This window comes from Canis lupus, chromosome 27, assembly GCF_003254725.2.
Source record: "Canis lupus dingo isolate Sandy chromosome 27, ASM325472v2, whole genome shotgun sequence".
Classification (NCBI taxonomy): domain Eukaryota; kingdom Metazoa; phylum Chordata; class Mammalia; order Carnivora; family Canidae; genus Canis; species Canis lupus.
Window position 1 is genome coordinate 227,721 of NC_064269.1, and position 22,039 is coordinate 249,759.

Sequence of the window (22,039 nt, forward strand, 5' to 3'; positions counted from 1 at the left end):
TTGCCATCAGGGAAATACAGATCAAAACCACAATGAGATCCCACCTCACACCAGTGAGAATGAGGAAAATTAACAAGGCAGGAAACAACAAATGTTGGAGAGGATGTGGAGAAAGGGGAAGCCTCCTGCACTGTTAGTGGGAATGTGACCTGGTGCAGCCATTCTGGAAAACTGTGTGGAGGTTCCTCAAAGAGTTAAAAATAGACCTGCCCTACGACCCAGCAATTGCACTGTTGGGGATTTACCCCAAAGATCCAGATGCAGTGAAATGCCGGGACACCTGCACCCCGATGTTTATAGCAGCAATGTCCACAATAGCCCAACTGTGGAAGGAGCCTCGGTGTCCATGGAAAGATGAATGGATAAAGAAGCTGTGGTCTATGTATACAATGGAATATTACTCAACCATTAGAAATGATGAATACCCACCATTTGCTTCCACTGATCTTTTTTATTCTTTCACCAATACCAAACTGTCTTGATTATTTTAGTTGTACAGTTGTGTATAGTTGAAGTTGTATGGTGTCAGTTTCTGATTCTATTCTCCTTCAATACTGTGTTGGCTATTCTGGTCTTTTGGCTCTCTATATAAACTTTAGATTCAATTTCTAAGGTTTGTCAATATCCATATTATTTGTTGGAATTCTGATTGGGACTGCATTGAATGTGTTGACAAGTTGGGGAAAACCCACATCTTGAAAAAATTGAGTCTTCCTTTCCAGAAATATAGAATGTCTCTCCATTCACTTAGTTCTTTTAAAGTATTTTCCCATTAGGGGTTTATAATTTTCCCCTATTATTCTTGTACGTATTTTGTGAGACTTATACGTGAGTATTGTATTTCAGAGGGTGATAATATATATGGTATAATATCATTTATATTGCTCATTGCTACTTATGGAAAACAATTAACTTTTGTATATTAACCATGTATCCAGCAGCCTTTCTATTATCTCTCAGTTTCAAGACATTTTTTTGTCAATTATTTCAGATTTTCAGCATAGATATCATGTGAAAAAAACCTCTATTGCTTTCCTTTTTTTCCATTCTGTGTACATTTTTGGACTAGTCTTCCAAGGCTCCCAAAGCAAAAATACCATAGACTGAATGGCTTAAACAACAAATTTATTTTCTTACAATTATGGAGACTGACCATCCAGGAACAAGATGCCAGAAGATTTGGTTTCCTCTGAGATCTCTCTCCTTGGCCGGCAGCTGTCTGCCCCTTGCTCTCTCTTCACATAGCTACCCCTAGTGCATGGGTGCCTTGATGTCTCTGTGTATTCTCTTTTCTTTTCCTTTTCTTTTCTTTTCTTCTTTTTTTTTCTTTTCTTTTCTTTCTTCTTTTCTTTTTCTTTGGAGTTAAATTTGCCAACATATAGCATATCACCCAGTGCTCGTCCCATCAAGTGCCCCCCTCAGTGCCCATCACCCAGTCACCCCAACCCCCCACCCACCTCCCTTTCCACCACCCCTCGTTTGTTTCCCAGAGTTAGGAGTCTATCATGTGCTGTCTGATATTCCCCACTCATTTTCTTTCCTTTCCCTTTATTCCCTTTCACTATTTTTTACATTCCCCAAATTTCTTCTTATAGACACCAGTCCAATTAAATTAAATCCACCATAAGAGCCTTATTTTAATTATATATTTGAAAGCTCTATCTCCAAATATAGTCATATATTTGGCAATAGGAATTAGGGCTTCAAAATAACATTTGAGAAGACATAATTCAGCCTGTAACACTTTTATTTGCTTTTTTGTCTTTTGCATTACCTAAGACTTTCAAAAGGATGTTGGAAAGGTGAGGTGAGGGGAGAAATCCTTGCCTTGTTCCTGTTTTAGCAGGAAAGTTCTACTTTGCACCATTACATATACTCTCTTAACTATAGAACTTTTAAATGTTCATTTTCAAGTTTAGGAAATTCCCTTCCAGTTTGATATGAGCTCTTTTACTTTTTACCATCACCAGACACATCATGTGAGTTCAAAGGTGTGAAACACACCTCCTTTGGTGTACTCTATTCATACTAGTCAGTTAATCAGTACTGTGTATTTTATGTGCAATTTTTGAAATCAAGACTTTTAAATTTTACATTGTCATACTTCAAGCCTCATCAATAATATGAACTGATACAGCAGTTTCCTTGGCTCCAATCTTCTCTTTAAATATATCCTCCACACAGCCCTGAAGATTTGCCCTTATTACCAACCATCACCTTCAGGTACCCTACTTTATCATCTCTGTGTATTTTTGGCAAACATATACCTGGATTATAATTGTCTGTGCAAGGATGTTACTCACACTAAGTTGTAAGCTCCCTAAAGAATGACCTTATTTATACCCTAGCTTATCCCAGGACCAGAATATATTACACAGGTAGTCAGTAAAATTGATCAAATAAATGAATATTCAAAAGCATGAAAGAGTAAATTTTGGGTCACACACTATTTGATGAGAGAGGTAGCTCTCTGCTATACATTTAAAAACATTCTTTAGGATAATAAACAAAGATAAAAATTATGAAGATGGAAATTGAGGGAATGGTTGCTCAAAAATGTTTGCAGTTCTCTATCTCCCACTTGGCTCCTCATATTAGCTAGGATCTAGCAACTGGAGAGCATCAGAGCACTCATATAATAAACAACTTTTCAAGTTAATGTATATTAAGATTGCTTATTCTTTGTTTCTTCTTATTATACTTCTCAATATATGAAAAATAAATACTTGATTGAAAGTGAAAATTCAACAACTGTTTAATATGCACTGTTTATACACTATAGTTAGATAAAAATCATGTCTAGCAACAAGCCATCAAGATATAGAGGTCAGTTCAATAATATAAAATGTTATTTTAGACCAGTGGCAGCGTTCAGTTTGAAGGATGTTTCCTTAATATCCATGGCATCTCTAAATCGAGGCTGTTTTGGATTAACAATGCCACTGAGGAAAAATAGTAATATGTGGGACATGTGACACCTTGAAAAAGCATCTGTTAATATTTTTAGGATGTTCAGGAGAATAACTTTCATTAATGGTCATAAGGAATATGAAAGAAATAGCCACAACACCTTTGATGGATGAGAAATAATAATCAAAGAATAGTATTTTTCATCTCTAGAAGTTTTCTTAGAGCCTCTTTGACATCTTTGTTTCTCAGGGAGTAAATCAAAGGATTCAATATGCGTTGAATGCGTTTTTTCATTTTCTTTCTTTTCTTGTTTTGTGACTCCTTTAGGAGAGACTAAAATTTTCTGATCTTAATTTCTTCAGCAGGAAAGAAGTATTTCAATTTATCCTTGCAGCAAAGTTTTGGATAGGCAACCAGAAATACATATGAAAGGAAATACTATGTTATGAAACATATTTTATGGGGAAATAAAGTTAGTTTAATTCTCACCCCAAACTGTCTGCATTTACTCTTTAACTGTATATTGTCAATGATAATAATAAGTACAATAACATGACAATGGTGTGGGGTAAAGTCCAACGAATATCCTCTAATTCTTTAAGTAAAGGTTAAATGATGATCAACCAGATCTAAAGTTAGTTTTACTTAGTAACTTTACTTGCTTGAAAGTTGTTTACTCAGGGGCTCTACATTAAGTAAACAATTTCTCTGGCATGACGGAGTGTCTCAGTCAGTTGGACATCTGACTTTTGATTTTGGCTCAGGTCATTATCTCAGGGTCTTGGGAACAAGCCCTTTGCTGTGCTCCATGCTCAGCATGCAGTGTGCTTGTCTCTCCCTCCACTCTGCACCTGCTTTCTCAAATAGATAAATAAAATCTTTAAAAAATGTATTTCCCCACAGTCACAATCACTGTACACACTTTAGATAATTTAAAAATAGTTCTGTTTCAAAAAATCTCAATTTTTACATGAAGAAATTAAAGTATTTTTTAAAGATTTTATTTTTTTATTAATGAGAGACACAGTGAGAGGCAGAGACACAGGCAGAGGAAGAAGCAGGCTCCCTGCTGGGAACCCGATGTGGGACTCGATCCCCGGACTCCGAGGTCATGCCCCTAGCCAAAGGCAGATGCTCAACCGCTGAGCCACCCAGGCATCCTGAAAAAAATTAAATTATTAAGCTAACTGCCATAAATATACCTTATGTAAAATAGTAAGGAAAGAAGAATGGATAAAAAGGAAGAAAATAATGGTAGCTCATAAAGTCCTCACATACGCAACTGGTCAAAGGCAATAGTTGATATTTCCATTCCATGCGTATCTTGGTCTCAACAATAACCTCAGTGTCCAGAAGCTATTCACCGGGTGGGATGACATAAACCTTCATTGTTGAAGGATCTAAGCTCACGTTGTCCTGCCGTGTTGAACTGCTCTACTTGTTCATGAATATTTGCCATCAGTCATAGTAGTATTAGGAGGCATCCTGGAAAATTCCCTGGGTTACTGCCCTACCTTTCTCCTTCTCATTTCTATTAAGATCTTTTGCTAGTCACTACCACTTACCCAAAAGAATGTTACAGAAATCCAAGTTCTTTTCATCACATGAAAGGCCAATACTCAAGAGATGAGCATTGACTGGAAAAGAACATGAGCTTTATTCCGGAGACCAGCCACCTCGGGGGAGGGTAGACTCTTGTCAAAAGGCCAAACCCAAAGTGTCTGCCTGGCACAGGCATTTTTATAGGGGTTTAAGGCAGTTAAAGGAATGCGGGTCCATAACATTTCTCGATTACATGCAGACTCAATGGTGTCAGCCATAGACATTATCTCAGTGTTTGGAGGTTGTGCAAATGGACTTGATTCCTGTTTCATAATGTGCAGAAGTGCTCTGTTCTTTCTAGGAAAGAATGCGTGATCTAAACATATAAAATGTAAAGACTATTATGTGAAAGGGAGGGGCTGAGGCTGCTTCAAGTATAGTAAGCATTTTGTTTACCTGTTTGTTCATTTAAATGAATATCTAGGAAGTTGGAGTAAATGCTGTGTTCCTCAGCAAAATTATACCTTCTAACAAAAAGTCTTACGCAAAATAAGTTTGTAATTGTCCTTAGAGTATTGACGAGGGAAGAAATAAGAGGGAGTGTTTGCTTGTGGTGTAGTCCTCGTGGGATGACCCTGGCGCTGGCCCTTGTTATGAAAGTATAATTGACTTATTTTCAGTCCTCAGAGGGACTTCTCCCTCCAAACTTCTGAAAAATTTCATGCTGCAATTCTCTGAAATAGTTTTGTAGGATTAGAAAAAAAAAAAAAAACTATGACTCATGGATTCTGGCTGTTGCTATTTCTGTAGATCATCAGGGACTGGAAGGTCTTCTTAATCATTTTAAATTTGCATTTTGCTCTGATTTTCATTCAAATGTTTGCAAACTTTGTCAGCATGGAGGCAGAAATTTTCATGTAGTTTGATTTCATAGATCCATAGTCACTTATTCTAATTTTGGTGTAAAAATACCTGTAATACTCCATTAATTTATTTTAAAAATGTGCACTTGTTAAATCACTGTAAATCCGGACGATTTTCACAAAGACTTTTAAAAAATCTCATTGAGAGACGCCTTGGGTGGCTGGATCCCTGGGTGACTCAGTGGTTGAGCATCTGCGTTCGGCCCAGGACATGACCCCGGGGTCCAGGATTGAGTCCCACGTCGGGATCCCTACAGGGAGCCTGCTTCTCCCTCTGCCTGGGTCTCTGCCTCTCTCTCTCTCTCTCTCTGTCCTTCATAAATAAGTAAATAAAACCTTTTTTTAAATCTCACTAAAATAAAAACACAGTATATAATAATCTTCTGAATTAATATTACCTTAATCAGAAAAGAGTTTCACTTGACTTTTCCTGATTCTGGAATCACCATATTACTTTGTGAAATCTAAGAAGATATCAGGACAGATGATCAGATATATTCCAAACCTTGTCATACGGATACGTAACTACAAAGCTGATGATAAAATAGCCCTGTCTGTTACAGTCAGTATATCTGTGGATCGGCTCAATTGTCATCTCAACAACTGTTCATATGTGTAAGTTGAATATTATAATTCTACTTAAAAGCAGAGAACCCAGAAAACTAAAATTTTTCACAATCTAGCTTCACTGATAAGCTTTTTATAATCTGGCTTCCTAATGTGTATTTCCAGCCTCAGGTCCTACCCCCTCATCTCCTTCAACTTATACTCACCTTCAATATGATTGAATAGACCTTGGAGTTTCAGGACTCCTTACTGTCACTCATCATTTTTTTTATTCTTTTACCTGGATATCTGTTTTATCTCTTTATTTTCACCCCTATTCTGAAATTATTTGTTAACTTCATCCTGAATACCTTATAACTCTTCCCGTCATGTGTTCATTTACCACCGTTATGGAAAAATGTCATCTTTAATATGAACATTGTATATATAATTGACTATTTGCACATCCAAAGGATGTCAAACAAATTCATGCCAACTCCTCCTTCAACCCTAACTTAATGGCATACAAATGGTTATTAAAGTCAAAAGGAAACACAAGGTTAATTACTAACCCCCAAAGTAATGAGTTTTTTTTTTTATCAATGTAAGCCATAGCATTGACATGATGGCATGATGGATGAGAAAAATCATGAAAACAATTTCGATTGCAGAGTAAAATCAACAAATCATATTGACGGAAACATTAGTGATGAGTCAAACACCTACTTGTACAAAAGATGAAAATATGTGACTCTTAGATGCTTACTATCCCAATTATTAAACACAGAGGTCTAGCCGCCTGCTTCTTATCCAACAAAAACTTATGTGCAGGCTCCTGTGCGCATGCACACACATCTGCTATCTGCATTTCCTTTTTTTCCCAGTGTTTATTTTTTTGTGTTCACTTATTTTGCTTTGCTTTTGCAGAGATTCATATATTGGTTCTCTTTTGCCTGTGTTCTATTTTTAATTTTTTATATATTCAACCTTTTATTTAAATTCTAATTAGTTAACACAGAGGGTAATATTAGTTTCAGTTGTAGAGTTTAGTGATTTCTGTTACATTCAACACCCAGTGCTCATCACAAGTGCCCTGCTTAATTTAATGCTCATCACCCATTAGCCCATCATCCCACTGACCTCCCCTACAGCAATCCTCAGTTTGTGCTCTATAGTTAAGTCTGTTTTATGATTTGCCTTTCTCTTTTCTGTCCCTCATGTTCATTTGTTTTGTTTCTTAAATTCCACATGAGCGAAATCATATGTCTTCTTTGGAAAAATGTCTATTCATATCTTCTGCCCATTTTAAACTGGGATATTTATTTTCTGGGTCTTCAGTTTGATGAATTCTACAGACTTTGGATACTAACCCTTTATCAGAGATGTCGTTTGCAAATATATTTTCTCATTCCCTAGGTTGCCTTTTAGTTTCATTGATTGTTTATTTTGATGAAGTCCCAATGGTTCATTTTTGCTTTTGTTCCCCTTCCCTCTGGAAACATGACTAGTAAGAAGTTGCTGCAACTGAAGTCAAAGAGATGGCTGCCTGCATTTTCCTCTAGGATTTTGGTGGATTCCTGCCTTACATTTAGGTCTTTCATCTATTTTGGATTTATTTTTGTGTATGATGTAAGAAAGTGATTTCATATGTCTGCATGTCGCTTTCTGGTTTTTTAAATACCATTTGTTGAAGAACTGTCTTTTTTCCATTAGATATTCTTTCCTACTTTGTCTAAGATTAGTTGACCACATAGTTGTGGGTCTATGTCTGGATTTTCTATTCTGCTCCATTGATGTATTTGTTGCTGTTCCAGTACCAAATGCTATATTCATCACTACAGCTTTGTAATAAAACTTGAAATCTGGAATTGTGATGCCTTCAACTTTTATTTTCTTCAACATTACTTTGGCTATTCGAGGTCTTTTCTTGTTCCATACAAATTTTAGGATTGTTTTTCTAGCTCTGTGAAAAATACTGGTGGTATTTTGACAGGGATTGCATTAAATGTGTAGATTGCTCTGGTAATATGGACATTTTAACAGTATTTGTTCTTCCAATCCACGAGGATGGAATGCATTTCCATTTCTTTGTGTCATCTTTTGTTTCTTTCATAAGAGTTTTATAGTTTTCATATTACAGATCCTTTACTTCTTTGGTTAAGTTTATTCCTAGGTGTCTCTTGGTTTTTGGTGCAATTGTAAATGTGATCAATTCCCAGATTTTTGTTTCCACTGCTTGTTACTGTTATATAGAGATTCAACAGATTTCTGTACATTGATTTGTATCCTGTGACTTTGCTGAGTTCATGTATCAGTTCTAGCAATTTTTTTGGTAAAATCCTTTGGGTTTTCTACATAGAATATCATATTGTCTGTAAATAGTGAAGGTTTTGCTTCTTCCATGCCAATTTAGATGCCTTTTATTTCTTTTTGTTGTCTGATTGCTGAGGTTGCACTTTCTGTGCTATGTTAAATAACAATGATGAGAGTGGGCATCCCTGTCTTGTTCCTAACTGTAGAAGCAAAGCTCTCAGTTTTTCTCCATTGAAGATGATATTAGCTGTGGGCCTTTCACATATGGCCTTTAGGATGTTGATAGAGGATATCCCTCTATCCCTACTTGGTTGAGAGTTTTTATCGATATCATGCTGTATTTGTCAAATGTTTTTCTGCATCTATTGAGAGGATCATATGGTTTTTATCCTTTCTTTTATTAATATGATGTAGTACACTGATTAATTTGCAAATATTGAAACACTATTGCAACCCATTGCACTTGATTGTGGTGTATAATTCTTTCAATGTACTATTGGATTTGATTTGCTAGTATTTTGTTGAGAATTTCTGCATTCATGTTCATCAGGGAAATTGGCCAGTAATTTTCCTTTTTAGTGAAGTCTTTGTCTTATTTTGGAATCACAGTAATGCTTGCTTCCTAGAATGAGTTTGGACATTTTCCTTCCATTTCTATTTTATGGAACAGTTTAAGAAGAATAGGTATGAGGACTTCTTTAGATGTTTGGGAGAATTTCCCTTTGAAGCCATCTGTCCCTGGACTTTTTTTTGTTGGCAGAGTTTTGATCACTGATTCAATTTCTTTGCTGGTTATGGGTCTGTTCAAGTTTCATATTTCTTTCTCTTTCAGTTTTGGTAGTTTGTATGTTTCTAGGAATTTATCCATTGCTTCCAGATTGTCCAACTTGTTTGCATATAATTTTTCATAATATTCTCTTATAATTATTTGCATGTCTGAGCTGTTTGTTGTGATTTTATTTATTTGAGTCTTTTTATTCTTGATAACTCTGGCTAGGGGTTTATCAATTTTATTTATTGTTTCAAAGAACCAGCTCTTGTTTTCATTGATCTGTTGTACTAGGGATTCTTTTTGTTTCTATATCATTTGCTTCTTTCTTTTTAAAAAAAGATTTTATATATTTATTTGTGAGAAAGAGGGCATGAGCAGGGAGGGAAGGGCAGAGGGAGCTGGAGAAGCAGGCTTCCTGCTAAGTAGGGAGCCAATGGAAGGCTTGATCCCAGGATCCTGAGACCAGGATCAGAGCCAAAAGTAGACACTTAATTGACTGAGCCATCACTCAAAGAATTCCTTTTCATATATTTCAGGTCTGGTTTAGTGGTCATGAACTCCTTTAGTCTTTGTCTGTCTGGGGAAATCTTTATGTCTCCCTCTATTCTGAATGACAGTCTTACTGGGTAGAGTACTCTTGGCTGCATATTTTCCCCATGCAGCACATGGAATATTTCATGCTACCTTCTTCTGGCCTGCCAAGTTTCTGTGGAGAGATCTGCTGCTAACCTTCTTTGTCTTCCCTTGTCTGTTAGGGACTTCTTTTCCCTTGTTCTTTCAAGATTCTTTCCTTATCTCTGTATTTTGCAAATTTTACTATGATAATTCTTGGTGTTGGCCTGCTTTTGTTGGACTTGGATGTAGTTCTTTCCACAGATTAGGGAATTTTCTAGCTATAATTTTCTCCAGTAAGCCTTCTGCCCCCTTTTACCTCTCTTCTCTTACAGTCTATGATACCAAAGTTATGTTTTATGGAGTCACTGACTTCCCTAAGTCTACTTTTGTGATCCTAGATTTTTCTTTTCCCCTTTCATGCAGCTTCATTATTTTCCATAATTTAATCTTCTATTTCACTTATTCATTCTTCTGATTCTCCATACTTGTTATCATTACATCCAGTTGGTGTTGAATGTCAGTTATTGCATTTTTCATTTCAGTCTAATTTGGTTTTAACTCTATGGTAAGGGATTCCCAGGTATCTTCTAAGCTTTTCTTGTGCCCAGGTAGTATCCTTATGATTGTAGCTTTAAATTCTGGATGAGGCCTATTCTTGTATCTGTTTTAAACTCTGTGACCTTTTCTTGTTCTTTCTTCTGGGATGAATTCCTCCATATTGGCATTTTGTCTAGGTCTCTGTATTCTTTTCTGTGTTAGGAAAACCTGCTATGTTTCCTACTCCTGAGAGCAATGGCTTTCTGAAGATGAGGTCATCATATGATGTCTGGGACCTGGTGCTTTCGGAAATGTTTCTGGTGTATGCTACATGCACATTGCTACTGTGTTTTGGCTGCTCTCTCCCTCAGATCAGTCTTATGCAGAGTGTGTCCTTGCCCGCAATGAGGAGTGTTTGGACCTTGGCAAGAGTGCGGTGAATTTTAACTAGATATGCTCTAGCCTGCTTGTTAAGAGAGACCTCATGCTATTTCCACTAGAACTGAAGCTTTATAGTACTCGATGGTCAGTAGACATGGTGTATATGGGAGTTTGTGCCGGTCTTCTGGGTGAGGGGGCCACTGAACTGGTTCTCAGGCAGACTTGTGTGGGAAAAGCAACACCTGCAAAGCACCAGGAAGGGGGTTTGGTGTGAGCAGTTTAGGCTGCCATTATTGATGTTGTCCTGCTTACTGAAGTTTATGCTGAGGGGCAGTGGAGCTTGCCAGCTCCTTTGTCCCCCCAGGTAGGCAATGCCACCTCCCCTCAGTGCACTCCAAAAGGGGGAAAGGTTGTTCCTGGTATGTCCCAGATGATCCTCAGATCATGACTTTGCCTCCCTGCTATCTGCCCACCTTCTCTACAGGAGCACTGCAGTGCCCTCAGGGCTCTATACTATACACACTATGGAACTCTAAACTCCAGTCTTTGAGCTCTACTGGTAACAAAACTCACAAAAGTCAGCTCCTCCTGTTTTCCCAGTCAATGGCTTTGGGGAAGTGTTCTGTTTATGCTTATGCAATCTCATAATCTCAACCAATCTCCCTCTCCATCTCTGTCTCCCAATCTCTCTCTCTCTCTCTCTCTCTCTTCTTCACTTATCTCCATGACCAGGGCTCTCTACCTCCATACGATTGTGATCCACTTCTCCCCAAAATCATATCTCTGCACCTCCTACCTTACACAATGTGGCCTCTTCTCTTCCTTGAGTTGTGCAACTTGTTCAATGAGCTATTAGATCGAGTGCTAGGGTATTCAGAATGACCTGATATTTTCATAGCTGTGCAGGGGATAAGGCAAGCCTAGACTCCTCCTCCTACTCCTTCATCATAGCTCATTCCCTCCTATCACTAATGGTGACAACTTTTAATGAGCGCCATTTCTAGTTATCAAATTTCTCTAATAACCTTGTTTTCCTTTATATAAGATAATATTTTTAATCTAGTACTTGAAATAATCCTCACATTCATCCTGTTTTTCTTTCTTTTCATGGCTACAGTGATCAAATTTAAAGCCTCTCATCTCAATGAGTATCAATTTTTAAATCCTATATGATTATCTTCTCAGCGTTCATATTTTCAAGTTTCCAGATTTCTGTTTTCTAAAACACTATTTTAATCGTGTCATTCTTTTCTTAAGAAAAACGATTGTACTTATATATTTTGAGAGACAGTGTGAGTGGGGGTGCAGGGTGAGGAAGAGAGAACCTCAAGCAGACTCCATAGAGAGCTGAGCATGGAGCCTGACATGGGGCCTTATCCCATAATACTGAGATCATGACCTTAGCCAAAATCAAGAGTTGAATGCCCAACCTGCTGAGCCACCCAGGCATTGCCATGTCATTCTTTTCTAAGAGATTTTGTAAGTTCTCAATTTATACTTAGCAAATTAGGTTTTCTACTACTCTCCAAACTATAACCTCATGAAATTTATGGGCTGCCTCACTTTGCATGCATTCATCTTGCTCTGTCTAGGGTTAGCACACTGATGTGAATTATCCTCAATTTTCTCTCCTTGAGTCTAGTTCTAAATCCTACCAACATCTAAGATTTAGTTCATATCTCTCCAAGTTATACAATTGTTTGCTATAGTAGCCAATTTTGGCACTATTTCTTCACATGCTTTTTCAATATAATTATGGTTATCCCCATATACTGTAGTATCTAATTATAATTTGATTATCTCATGCATATCATTTGACATTCCCAGCTGGATTTTCTGTTGTTTTAAGATGGAATGAATTTCTCTATAAGGCCCTCTAGCATTTTCTGCAATTAATGTACATTATGGATGCTCATTCATTGTTTATTGATTGAATGAATTTGTATCTCCTTATTCTAAAATAATATGGAGTAACTTGCAACAAAAGTAGTGAAAAATAATTTATCAAAAGTATTGAAAACTCAATTTGTGTCAAACATTTCTCTAAATATTTTTACACAGACTGCATTATTTGTTTCTCAAATCAATTTTACCAACTGACCTCTACCGCTTATGTACCATTTGTATCATTGTAGAGTTGATAAAATGGAGCAATTTAATATAAAGCAGAGGAGCCAAAATTCTAATCCAGGAATTGTGGCTTCAAAGAACCGTTTTAACCAATAAACAACTATTCATGTTTATAATCAGCAAAATAAAAATGACAATATTTTACAAAACTAATGAAAGTATAAACTTTATATAGGTTACTTAGAATCTTTTCTATGGTTTAGTTTCAAATACGCTCCTTGAAGGTATGACAATCAAGGTTGAACAGGAAAGTAGTCTTTGCATGATTTTATTTTTTTTTTGTATTCTTGGAGAAAAAATGTTATACCAACACATCAAGAAAAGCAAAGTTTTCTTAGCATTAAATTCTAAAGATAACTTCATGTGTAGGGCTTATTATCATGGGCAGAATAATATGTTTATGCTATGTGCAAGGGAAGATTTAATATACTGACATGTGGTAGTAACTTTCCATAAAAGCTAAGGAACTTGCACTAAGAGATTTGCAGAAGATTAAGTCAATTTGGTCATTTAGTATACTCCTAGGGTTTAACTTGATCTGTATATACAATTTGTATTAACTACAGTGGTGTTAATAGTTTACACACTATTTATTTCTAAGAGTTAAGTTTTTCAGAGCTGGAAAGATAGATTCTGTTTTCTTTTTTTAGGATTTTATTTATTTATTCATGAGAGACACACAGAGAGAGGCAGAGACACAGGCAGAGGCAGAAGCAGCTCCATGCAGGGAACCCATCGTCGGACTCGATCCCACGTCTCCAGGATCATGTCCTGGGCAGAAGGCAGACTCCAAACCACTGAGCCACCCAGGCATCCCTAGATTCTGTTTTCTAAAGAAGACCTGAATTGGTGATATTTAAACTTTCTCCCTTACTTATTTTAAATTTCATCAATTAAAAATTTTTTATTACTTAAAAATCACTCAAACATTCATCCTTTTTCCCATTTTTTTACTACTACACTAGCTATGCAAGTTTGAAGGCTCTCTTCCCCAAACTAAATCCCATACAGAGGTGAAAGCATAGTATCGATGTTTCTGAAACCAAATGAGCAGATGAGGTCGTGTCCTACTATATAGCTGAAGAACTTAATCAAAATTTGTGCTTTGGGAAAAGCTTATTATATGTCTTCATGGGAGTCTGACTTCAGATATTTTCAGGAAAAACAGGTAGAATTTTTTATTACTTTTGAATCCGTTATAGTCGTGTCATAGAAAATGAAAGATAAAAAATAGTGTAACTAAAAGATAAAATTAATAAATAGTTAATAATTAAATTTGAAACCTGTCTCTGGGGGCACATGGATGGCTCCATCAGTCAAGCAGCCGACTTTTGTTTTCTGCTCAGGTCACGGCCTTGGGGTCATAATATTGAGCCCCGCATTGGGCTCTGCACTTGGCATGGGGTCTGCTTAGGGTCTTTCCCTCTTCCTCTCCTTCCCCCTCTGCTCCTCACTCCACTCATGTGTGCCGTCTCTATTAAATAAATAATTAAATAAATAATCTTTAAAAACCTGTCTCTGATTATGTTACATAACTTCACTTCAAAGAAAAAATATTTATACAGATATTCGGAAACATTCTTTTAATGCAGACTCAATCTATAGTAGACATCAAACAATCCAAGTTTTTCTTATAATGTCGTGACTTCTCTCAGCTTCTTAGGAGCATTCCCAACATCACCAGCAGCGCTTAATGTGCATTCCATGCACATATTTATTCGGGGTTTATGGTACTGCACCAAAAACGATGAGAACTACTCAAGAACTGCGAGATTTCACTTTTTTGGGTGATAAGCAATTTCCAGGATAGTTGAATGGCTCCCACTGAGATAATAGGGTCACATGGCCTTTTAAGCTGATAAAACTCGAGCTCAACACAATAGCAACAAGAGGTGGCAAGAAACGTTATCAGTGCACAGTATGACATACAGTGATATAGAGTATGATCCACAGTTAATGTTACACAGTTGGGATTTAATACTGAATCATTGCATCTGCTTACATTCCCCTCCATTTTAAGTGGTGCCACTATAGTCTGCAAGTGTTTGTGTAAGTTTTGATAAATTTTAACATTTTAAAAATGTTATCATATAAATTCCGGGTTAATATGCAGTGTAATATTAGTTCCAGGTGTACAATATAGTGTTCAACACTTCCATACCTCACCCAGTGCTCATCACAACAAATACACTCCTTAATCTCCTATTTAATCACTTATTTAATCCATTCTCTACCCATCTCCATTCTAACTCAGTCAGAGAAAGACAAATACCAAATGATTTCACTCCTGTGGACAAAACAAATGAGCAAAGAAAAAAATTTAACTTTTTACAGTATATTTGTGTATCTTTAACAATAGCAAATGATAGAATAGAGGTGTCTACATATATTTTATGCATTCATGATGTACCTAATGTTTTCTTCTTTCTGATATTTCTATGCTACAGAGTTTGGGAAGCCTACTGTGGTTCAATTTGTTAAGCATCCCACCCTTGATTTCACCTCAAGTCATGATCTCAGGGTCTCAAGATCCAGTTATATGTGGGGCTGTAACTGCATGTTGGGCATGGAGCCTGATTGTTGGCTCTCTCTCTTCCCTGTCTCTCTGACCCTCCCTTCTGATCCCCGCATACATGCACATGCACTTTCTAAAAACCAACAACAAAATCCCAAAAAACTTGTTTTCTTTTTCTCTTGTTAATCTATCCTTTATTATAGACGATGATTTCAGTCAAGAACCCTGAAGAATAGGGATCCCTGGGTGGCACAGCGGTTTGGCGCCTGCCTCTGGCCCAGGGCGCGATCCTGGAGACCCAGGATCGAATCCCACGTAGGGCTCCCGGTGCATGGAGCCTGCTTCTCCCTCTGCCTGTGTCTCTGCCTCTCTCTCTCTCTCTCTCACTGCGTGCCTATCATTAAAAAAAAAAAAAAAAAAGAACCCTGAAGAATAGAGGGGAAATTTTCTTTCCTCTCCTACATAATCAAGTTAGAATGATGTTGTATACATTAAAACAATTTTTCATGCATATTTGTTAAATAACAGGTTCACATAATGTATTAGTTTAACGTATAATAATATGTTATTTTGGCCTACATCCAAACATCATTAAAATAGAATTGCAACTATGTTTGTAATGAAATATGAGTATGTTTATGGCACATTATTCAAATTATTGACTTTTATCATTAATAGACTAATACACTGTTAGTTCAAAATAGCTGCTCTGCCTTAAAAATATCCCTCAGTGCACTCTGCATTATGTAGTCATGTACCTTGAGTAACTTCATGTCACCCAAAGAAACAGTAAAAATATCTTAAAATCTTTGTTCAGATAGGATCTATCATTTTAAGGTCATTAAATAATCCCAAATTTCATTTAACTTAATCTATTTATATATCTTATGTAATTCCTTGATTAAATAGCAACTAAATATAAGTCTCAAATAATTATATGAAACAGATATTGTGCACATGATTTCAGATCAATGCAATGAGAAATAAGATGATACAGGTGGGAGAGTGGGATATTGCTTCAGTAGGACATGAAATACAGAATCTGCAATTTCAAAAATAAATCTCACATTTTTCTGCAAGTGAAAATCATGCAAAAAGTTGATTTATCATCTCTGTTTTCTCAGAACCTAAGTTTGAGCCCAACACATAATAAGCACCTAAAAAGTAGTTATTGTGGGGCACCTGGGTGTTTGAGCATCTGCTTTCAGCTCAGGTCATAATCGCAAGGTACTTGGGGACCTGGGGGAGCCACCCATAGGGAGCCTGCTTCTCCCTCTGCAAGTGTCTCTGCCTCTCTTTGTGTCTCTCATGAATAAATAAATAAAATCTTTTTTAAAAATATAAAAAAGTGTACTTATTGAAAAATATAATTTAAAATTAAAGTAATTATTTTATGAGAAATGGTAATAATTCTAATCATGATCAAGATTACTATATCATCATTCAGTAGAAAAATGTGAAACCATAAAGACAAGCCTCACATCTCTTATGGTGTAGAATGATGGAGACCTCAGCCTCAGTCTATATCATCACGGTCAATTCTTAATATTTTCCCTAAGATTGGAGAAACACCCACTGATCACAACTTGGTCTGTTGCCCTTCAGAAATTGCTAACCTCTATTACCCCATTACTAAGTTTCTTCTTGTGAATTTACAAAATATTAGAAAAGTGTAAATGATTCTAGGAGCACTTGGGTGGCCAGTAGTTGAGCATCTGCCTTCAGCCCAGGTCATGACCCTGGGTCCTGGATCGAGTCCCACATCGGGTCCCCGCAGGGAGCCTGCTTCTCCCTCTGCCTGTGTCTCTGCCTCGCTCAGTGTCTCTCATGAATGAATAAGTAAAATCCCAAAGGAAAAAGTTTAACTGATTCTATATATTTTTCTGTTCTAATTTCAGGCCAATCTCACCTAAGTATTCTATTCTAAATTGTGTACTACTTTGGGCTGTAGTTTAATGCCCGTGTCCTGAGAACGCCAGTCACCATAGTACCTACTGTTTATTCATTCATCTAATCCCCCTGAGTCCATTGTGAATGGAGCAGATAAAATTAGGCCTAGCCTGAATAACATCACTAAGATCACATCATTCTGTCCACTAAGCTTGGAAAGACAATATGTTAGCCTTGTTTCAACTATAGCTTATTTCATTTAAAGTATCAATATAATACTTTTTAAAATGACAATAGTTAGGGCCTGCTAGACCTCAGATCCTTAGAGAAATTTGGGCTGATGGACAGTAATGGGCTAATACCCCTTTTATAAGCACAATAGAGGAGCTCTTGGAATTATTTTTTATGACCAATATTTTGGGTATTTGGTTAGAAACATAAAATGACAGAGGAGAAACAGATTACAAAGGCTTTTGAAAAATCCCAAGCATTTATGTTTAAATAAATCAAGGAAACAGCATTGACAAAACCAGGCATATTTAACATAAAAGTAAGTATGTCCTTAACAGTTTCTTAGAGCAATATATTTTTGCTTTTATACTATATGTTTATGCTTTATATAAATATTCTCAATTATGCACAATGCTATATATGAATAAAATTGAACCACACAATTTATATGGAATATATAAATGAAAAAAATTAAACTACTTCAATATTTTTGACATCTTTGTTTTGTAGAACACAGATATTTTGTGATTGATAGAACCACATATTCATGATGTTTTGTGTTCATCTAGATATGCTTAGATACCTTTTAATAATCATGTAAATATCAATTTCAGGACACAAACTGTATTATTTTTGTGCAAGATTCCTAACAATTTAATTCATATATCTTAACACTGAACAGATATTCTTTATGCTTTCGTTTGACACGGTGTGACTTTATACTTAGTAAAGGTTAGCTTCCATCATGTAAAGGCAGAAGCCAAAAAGATCCTTATCTGATAACCACAAACAGGTAGACACAGATGATGGAAAGTAAGAATCATTCTATGCGGCACTGAGGCAGGTAAAATATTTTAGTAAGTTCATTAACATCTTAAATTAATTGGCTAATCCTCAGAAAATATCATTCCTTATGAAAGCTGTGAAACTGCTGAAGGATAGAGAAAACAACGGAGACATTTCAGCCTGTCCAGGCTTTCTGGATAAAGTATGTTTAAAATGAGTGAAATGAGTCAATGGGAGAAGGACAAACATTATATGTTCTCATTCATTTGGGGAATATAAATAATAGTGAAAGGGAATAGAAGGGAAGGGAGAAGAAATGGGTAGGAAATATCAGAAAGGGAGACAGAACATAAAGACTCCTGACTCTGGGAAACGAACTAGGGGTGGTGGAAGGGGAGGAGGGTGGGGGATGGGGGTGACTGGGTGACGGGCACTGAGGGGGGCACTTGACGGGATGAGCACTGGGTGTTATTCTGTATGTTGGTAAATTGAACACCAATAAAAAATAAATTTATTATTTAAAAAAAAGGGAAAAATGGTCTTAGATGAGAGCACATCTAAAGCTTTTATGGAAAGTAATAACATTGAACAGGGAAAACAAACAAATCCGGAACAACACCCAGGGTTTTGTTAGAGCCAAACAGAAAATAAAAAATAATAGTACCTTTGGCCTCCCAAAACGTAGCCTGAATGTTGAACTATTCCCTTTTATCATCCCTCAAGAAAGAAAGGACAATGTGCAAAGAAGTACCTGAGTTATTTGAGAAATAAGGAAGAACATTAAGAGTTTACAAAAACAAAATTAGGACTTCAAATAAAAATACTGCTTTATATAGGAGAATGTCATGAGAGGTAAAGAGATAAGTAAAAAAATACATAAGAAAAACATATTAACAATCTTAGAAGAGACTATTAGAACAGCTTAGTCATGAACACTAGAACGTCTTAGGGCAGAGCCATGGAATTAGATTAACTGTGTCCATATACTGTTATCAAGGACACTTTACCGGGTGCGCAAGTGAGTGGTCTCTGTAGATTGCAGAAGTTTGAATAGGGAAATAGAAAGAAATTTTTAGCCAAAGGAGAAAAATAAATAAAAATCTGAAGAGGAAAGCAACAACAAAAAGTACCTTCAAAGAGTATGATGGGATGCTGGGAGCAAGCTCATGGTTTTATTAAAGGAGGTTTGGGTCTCAGAGGTTTTAATCTCCTTTTTCATGCTTTCAGGAATATCCTGAAATATTCAGAAGATAGATTTATAAAGAGATATGTGAAAATAAAACTAAAGAAATATAGAAACAATAAACCAACATATGATACCATAAATAAATTTAGAAGTATTTTGTCTCTTTTTAGTACAAAACCATTTTCCCTTAATGCAAAAGACAGCAATGGTTTTTGAAATGTGTGTGTGCACGCTTGTGTGTGTGCCAGTTTCTTTTCTGTCTCATTTTTTGCATCTATTTTCAGCTAAAACAGAGAATAGCAGCAGAGAGAAGGAAAATCATGAGAAATCACACAAAGGTAACAGAGTTTATTCTTCTCGGGTTGACCGATGACCCAAAGTGGCAGGTTGTACTTTTCATATTTCTCCTGGTCACCTACATGTGCAGTGTGACTGGGAACCTGGTCATTATCTTCCTCACCCTTACGGATCCCCACCTGAAGACTCCAATGTATTTCTTCCTTCGAAACTTCTCATTCCTAGAAATGTCATTCACATCTGCCGCAATTCCCAGATTCCTTGTCACTGTTGTGACGGGAGACAGAACCATTTCCTACAATGACTGTCTGGCTCAGGTATTTTTCGTCATCTTATTGGGGGTGACAGAGTTTTACCTCCTGACCGCCATGTCCTATGACCGCTACGTGGCCATCTGCAAACCTCTGCATTACATGACCATCATGAGCACCAGAGTCTGCATCCTCCTTGTCTTTAGCTCATGGCTTGCAGGATTCCTGGTCATCTTTCCACCTGTAATTCTGGTGCTGAAGTTGGATTTCTGTGCCTCCAATATAATCGATCATTTTGTCTGTGACTCTTCACCAATTCTACAGCTTTCTTGCACAAACACTCACTTTCTAGAACTCATGGCATTTGTTTTAGCGGTGGTAACGCTTATGGTCACCTTAACCCTAGTTATGCTCTCCTACACACACATCATCCGCACAATTCTGAGAATTCCTTCCACGAGTCAAAGGAAAAAAGCCTTTTCCACGTGTTCCTCCCACATGATAGTGGTCTCTCTGTCTTATGGCAGCTGCATCTTCATGTACATCAAGCCTTCTGCAAAGGAAAGGGTGAGTTTAAACAAAGGCGTAGCTGTGATCATTACCTCAGTGACTCCTCTTCTCAATCCTTTCATATATACCTTAAGAAACCAGCAGGTGAAACAAGCCTTCAAAAACATGGTCCACAGAATGGTCTTTTCTTCATATAAATGAATGTCATTATGCAAAAATGTATACATACCCCTGAAACCAGAGCAGAATGGAAATCCTTGGATTTTACTACGTAAATTCTTGAAACCCTTCATTTCGTTCTTTCACTTAAACATTCTTCTATATCATTAATGTCTCTTTTTCTTATTAGCTGAAAGTCAGGTCTTATCTATTTACACTTATATATAAAATGACCAGTCTTCACCTGTGTAACTAAATTTTACTTTTTTTATAATAAATTTATTTTTTATTGGTGTTCAATTTGCCAACATACAGAATAACACTCAGTGCTCATCCCATCAAGTGCCCCCCTCAGTGCCCGTCACCCAGTCACCCCCACCCCCCACCCTCCTCCCTTTCCACCACCCCTAGTTCATTTCCCAGAGTTAGTAGTCTTCATGTTCTGTCTCCCTTTCTGATATTTCTTACCCATTTATTCTCCCTTCCCTTCTATTCCCTTTCACTATTATTTATGTTCCCCAAATGAATGAATTTACACGTTTAATGCAATCCCTATCGAAATGCCATGGACTTTCTTCAGAGAGTTAGAACAAATTATTTTAAGATTCGTGTGGAATCAGAAAAGACCCCGAAAAGCCAGGGGAATTTTAAAAAAGAAAACTATATCTGGGGGCATCACAATGTCAGATTTCAGGTTGTACTACAAAGCTGTGGTCATCAAGACAGTGTGGTCCTGGCACAAAAACAGACACATAGATCAATGGAACAGAATAGAGAATCCAGAAGTGGACCCTGAACTTTATGGCCAACAAATATTCAATAAAGGAGGAAAGACTATCCACTGGAAGAAAGACAGTCTCTTCAATAAATGGTGCTGGGAAAATTGGACATTCACATGCAGAAGAATGAAACTAGACCACTCTCTTGCACCATACACAAAGATAAACTCAAAATGGATGAAAGATCTAAGTGTGAGATAAGATTCCATCAAAATCCTAGAGGAGAACACAGGCAACACCCTTTTTGAACTCGGCCACAGTAACTTCTTGCAAGATATATTCATGAGGGCAAAAGAAACAAAAGCAAGAATGAACTATTGGGACCTCATAAAGATAAGAAGCTTTTGCACAGCAAAGGTTACAGTCAACAAAACTCAAAGACAACCTACAGAATGGGAGAAGAGATTTGCAAATGACGTATCAGATAAAGGGCTAGTATCCAAGTTCTATAAAGAACCTATTCAACTCAACAGCAAAGAAACAAACAATCCAATCATGAAATGGGCAAAGACATGAACAGAAATCTCACAGAGGAAGACATAGACATGGCCAACACGCACATGTGAAAATGCTCCACATCACTGGCCATCAGGGAAATACAAATCAAAACTACAATGAGATACCACCTCACACCAGTGAGAATGGGGAAAATTAACAAGACAGGAAACCACAAATTTTGGAGAGGATGTGGAGAAAAGGGAACCCTCTTACATTGTTGGTAACTAAATTTTAGATGTCAATAACCTTTATTGTTTCTCATATCAAA

The 22,039-nt window shown here is 36.8% G+C and overlaps 2 protein-coding genes across 2 annotated transcripts in view; one reads left to right on the plus strand and one right to left on the minus strand.

Moving 5' to 3' along the window:
• The window catches only part of LOC112667130 (olfactory receptor 6C4-like), a 158,681-nt gene that overhangs the window by 93,922 nt on the left and 42,720 nt on the right, over positions 1-22,039 (minus strand). The gene's annotated exons all lie outside the window — the stretch shown is intronic.
• LOC112667286 (olfactory receptor 6C75-like) lies at positions 19,598-20,536 on the plus strand. Its single transcript, XM_025458887.2, has one exon. It carries the CDS (start codon positions 19,598-19,600, stop codon positions 20,534-20,536), a length of 939 nt encoding a protein of 312 aa, XP_025314672.1.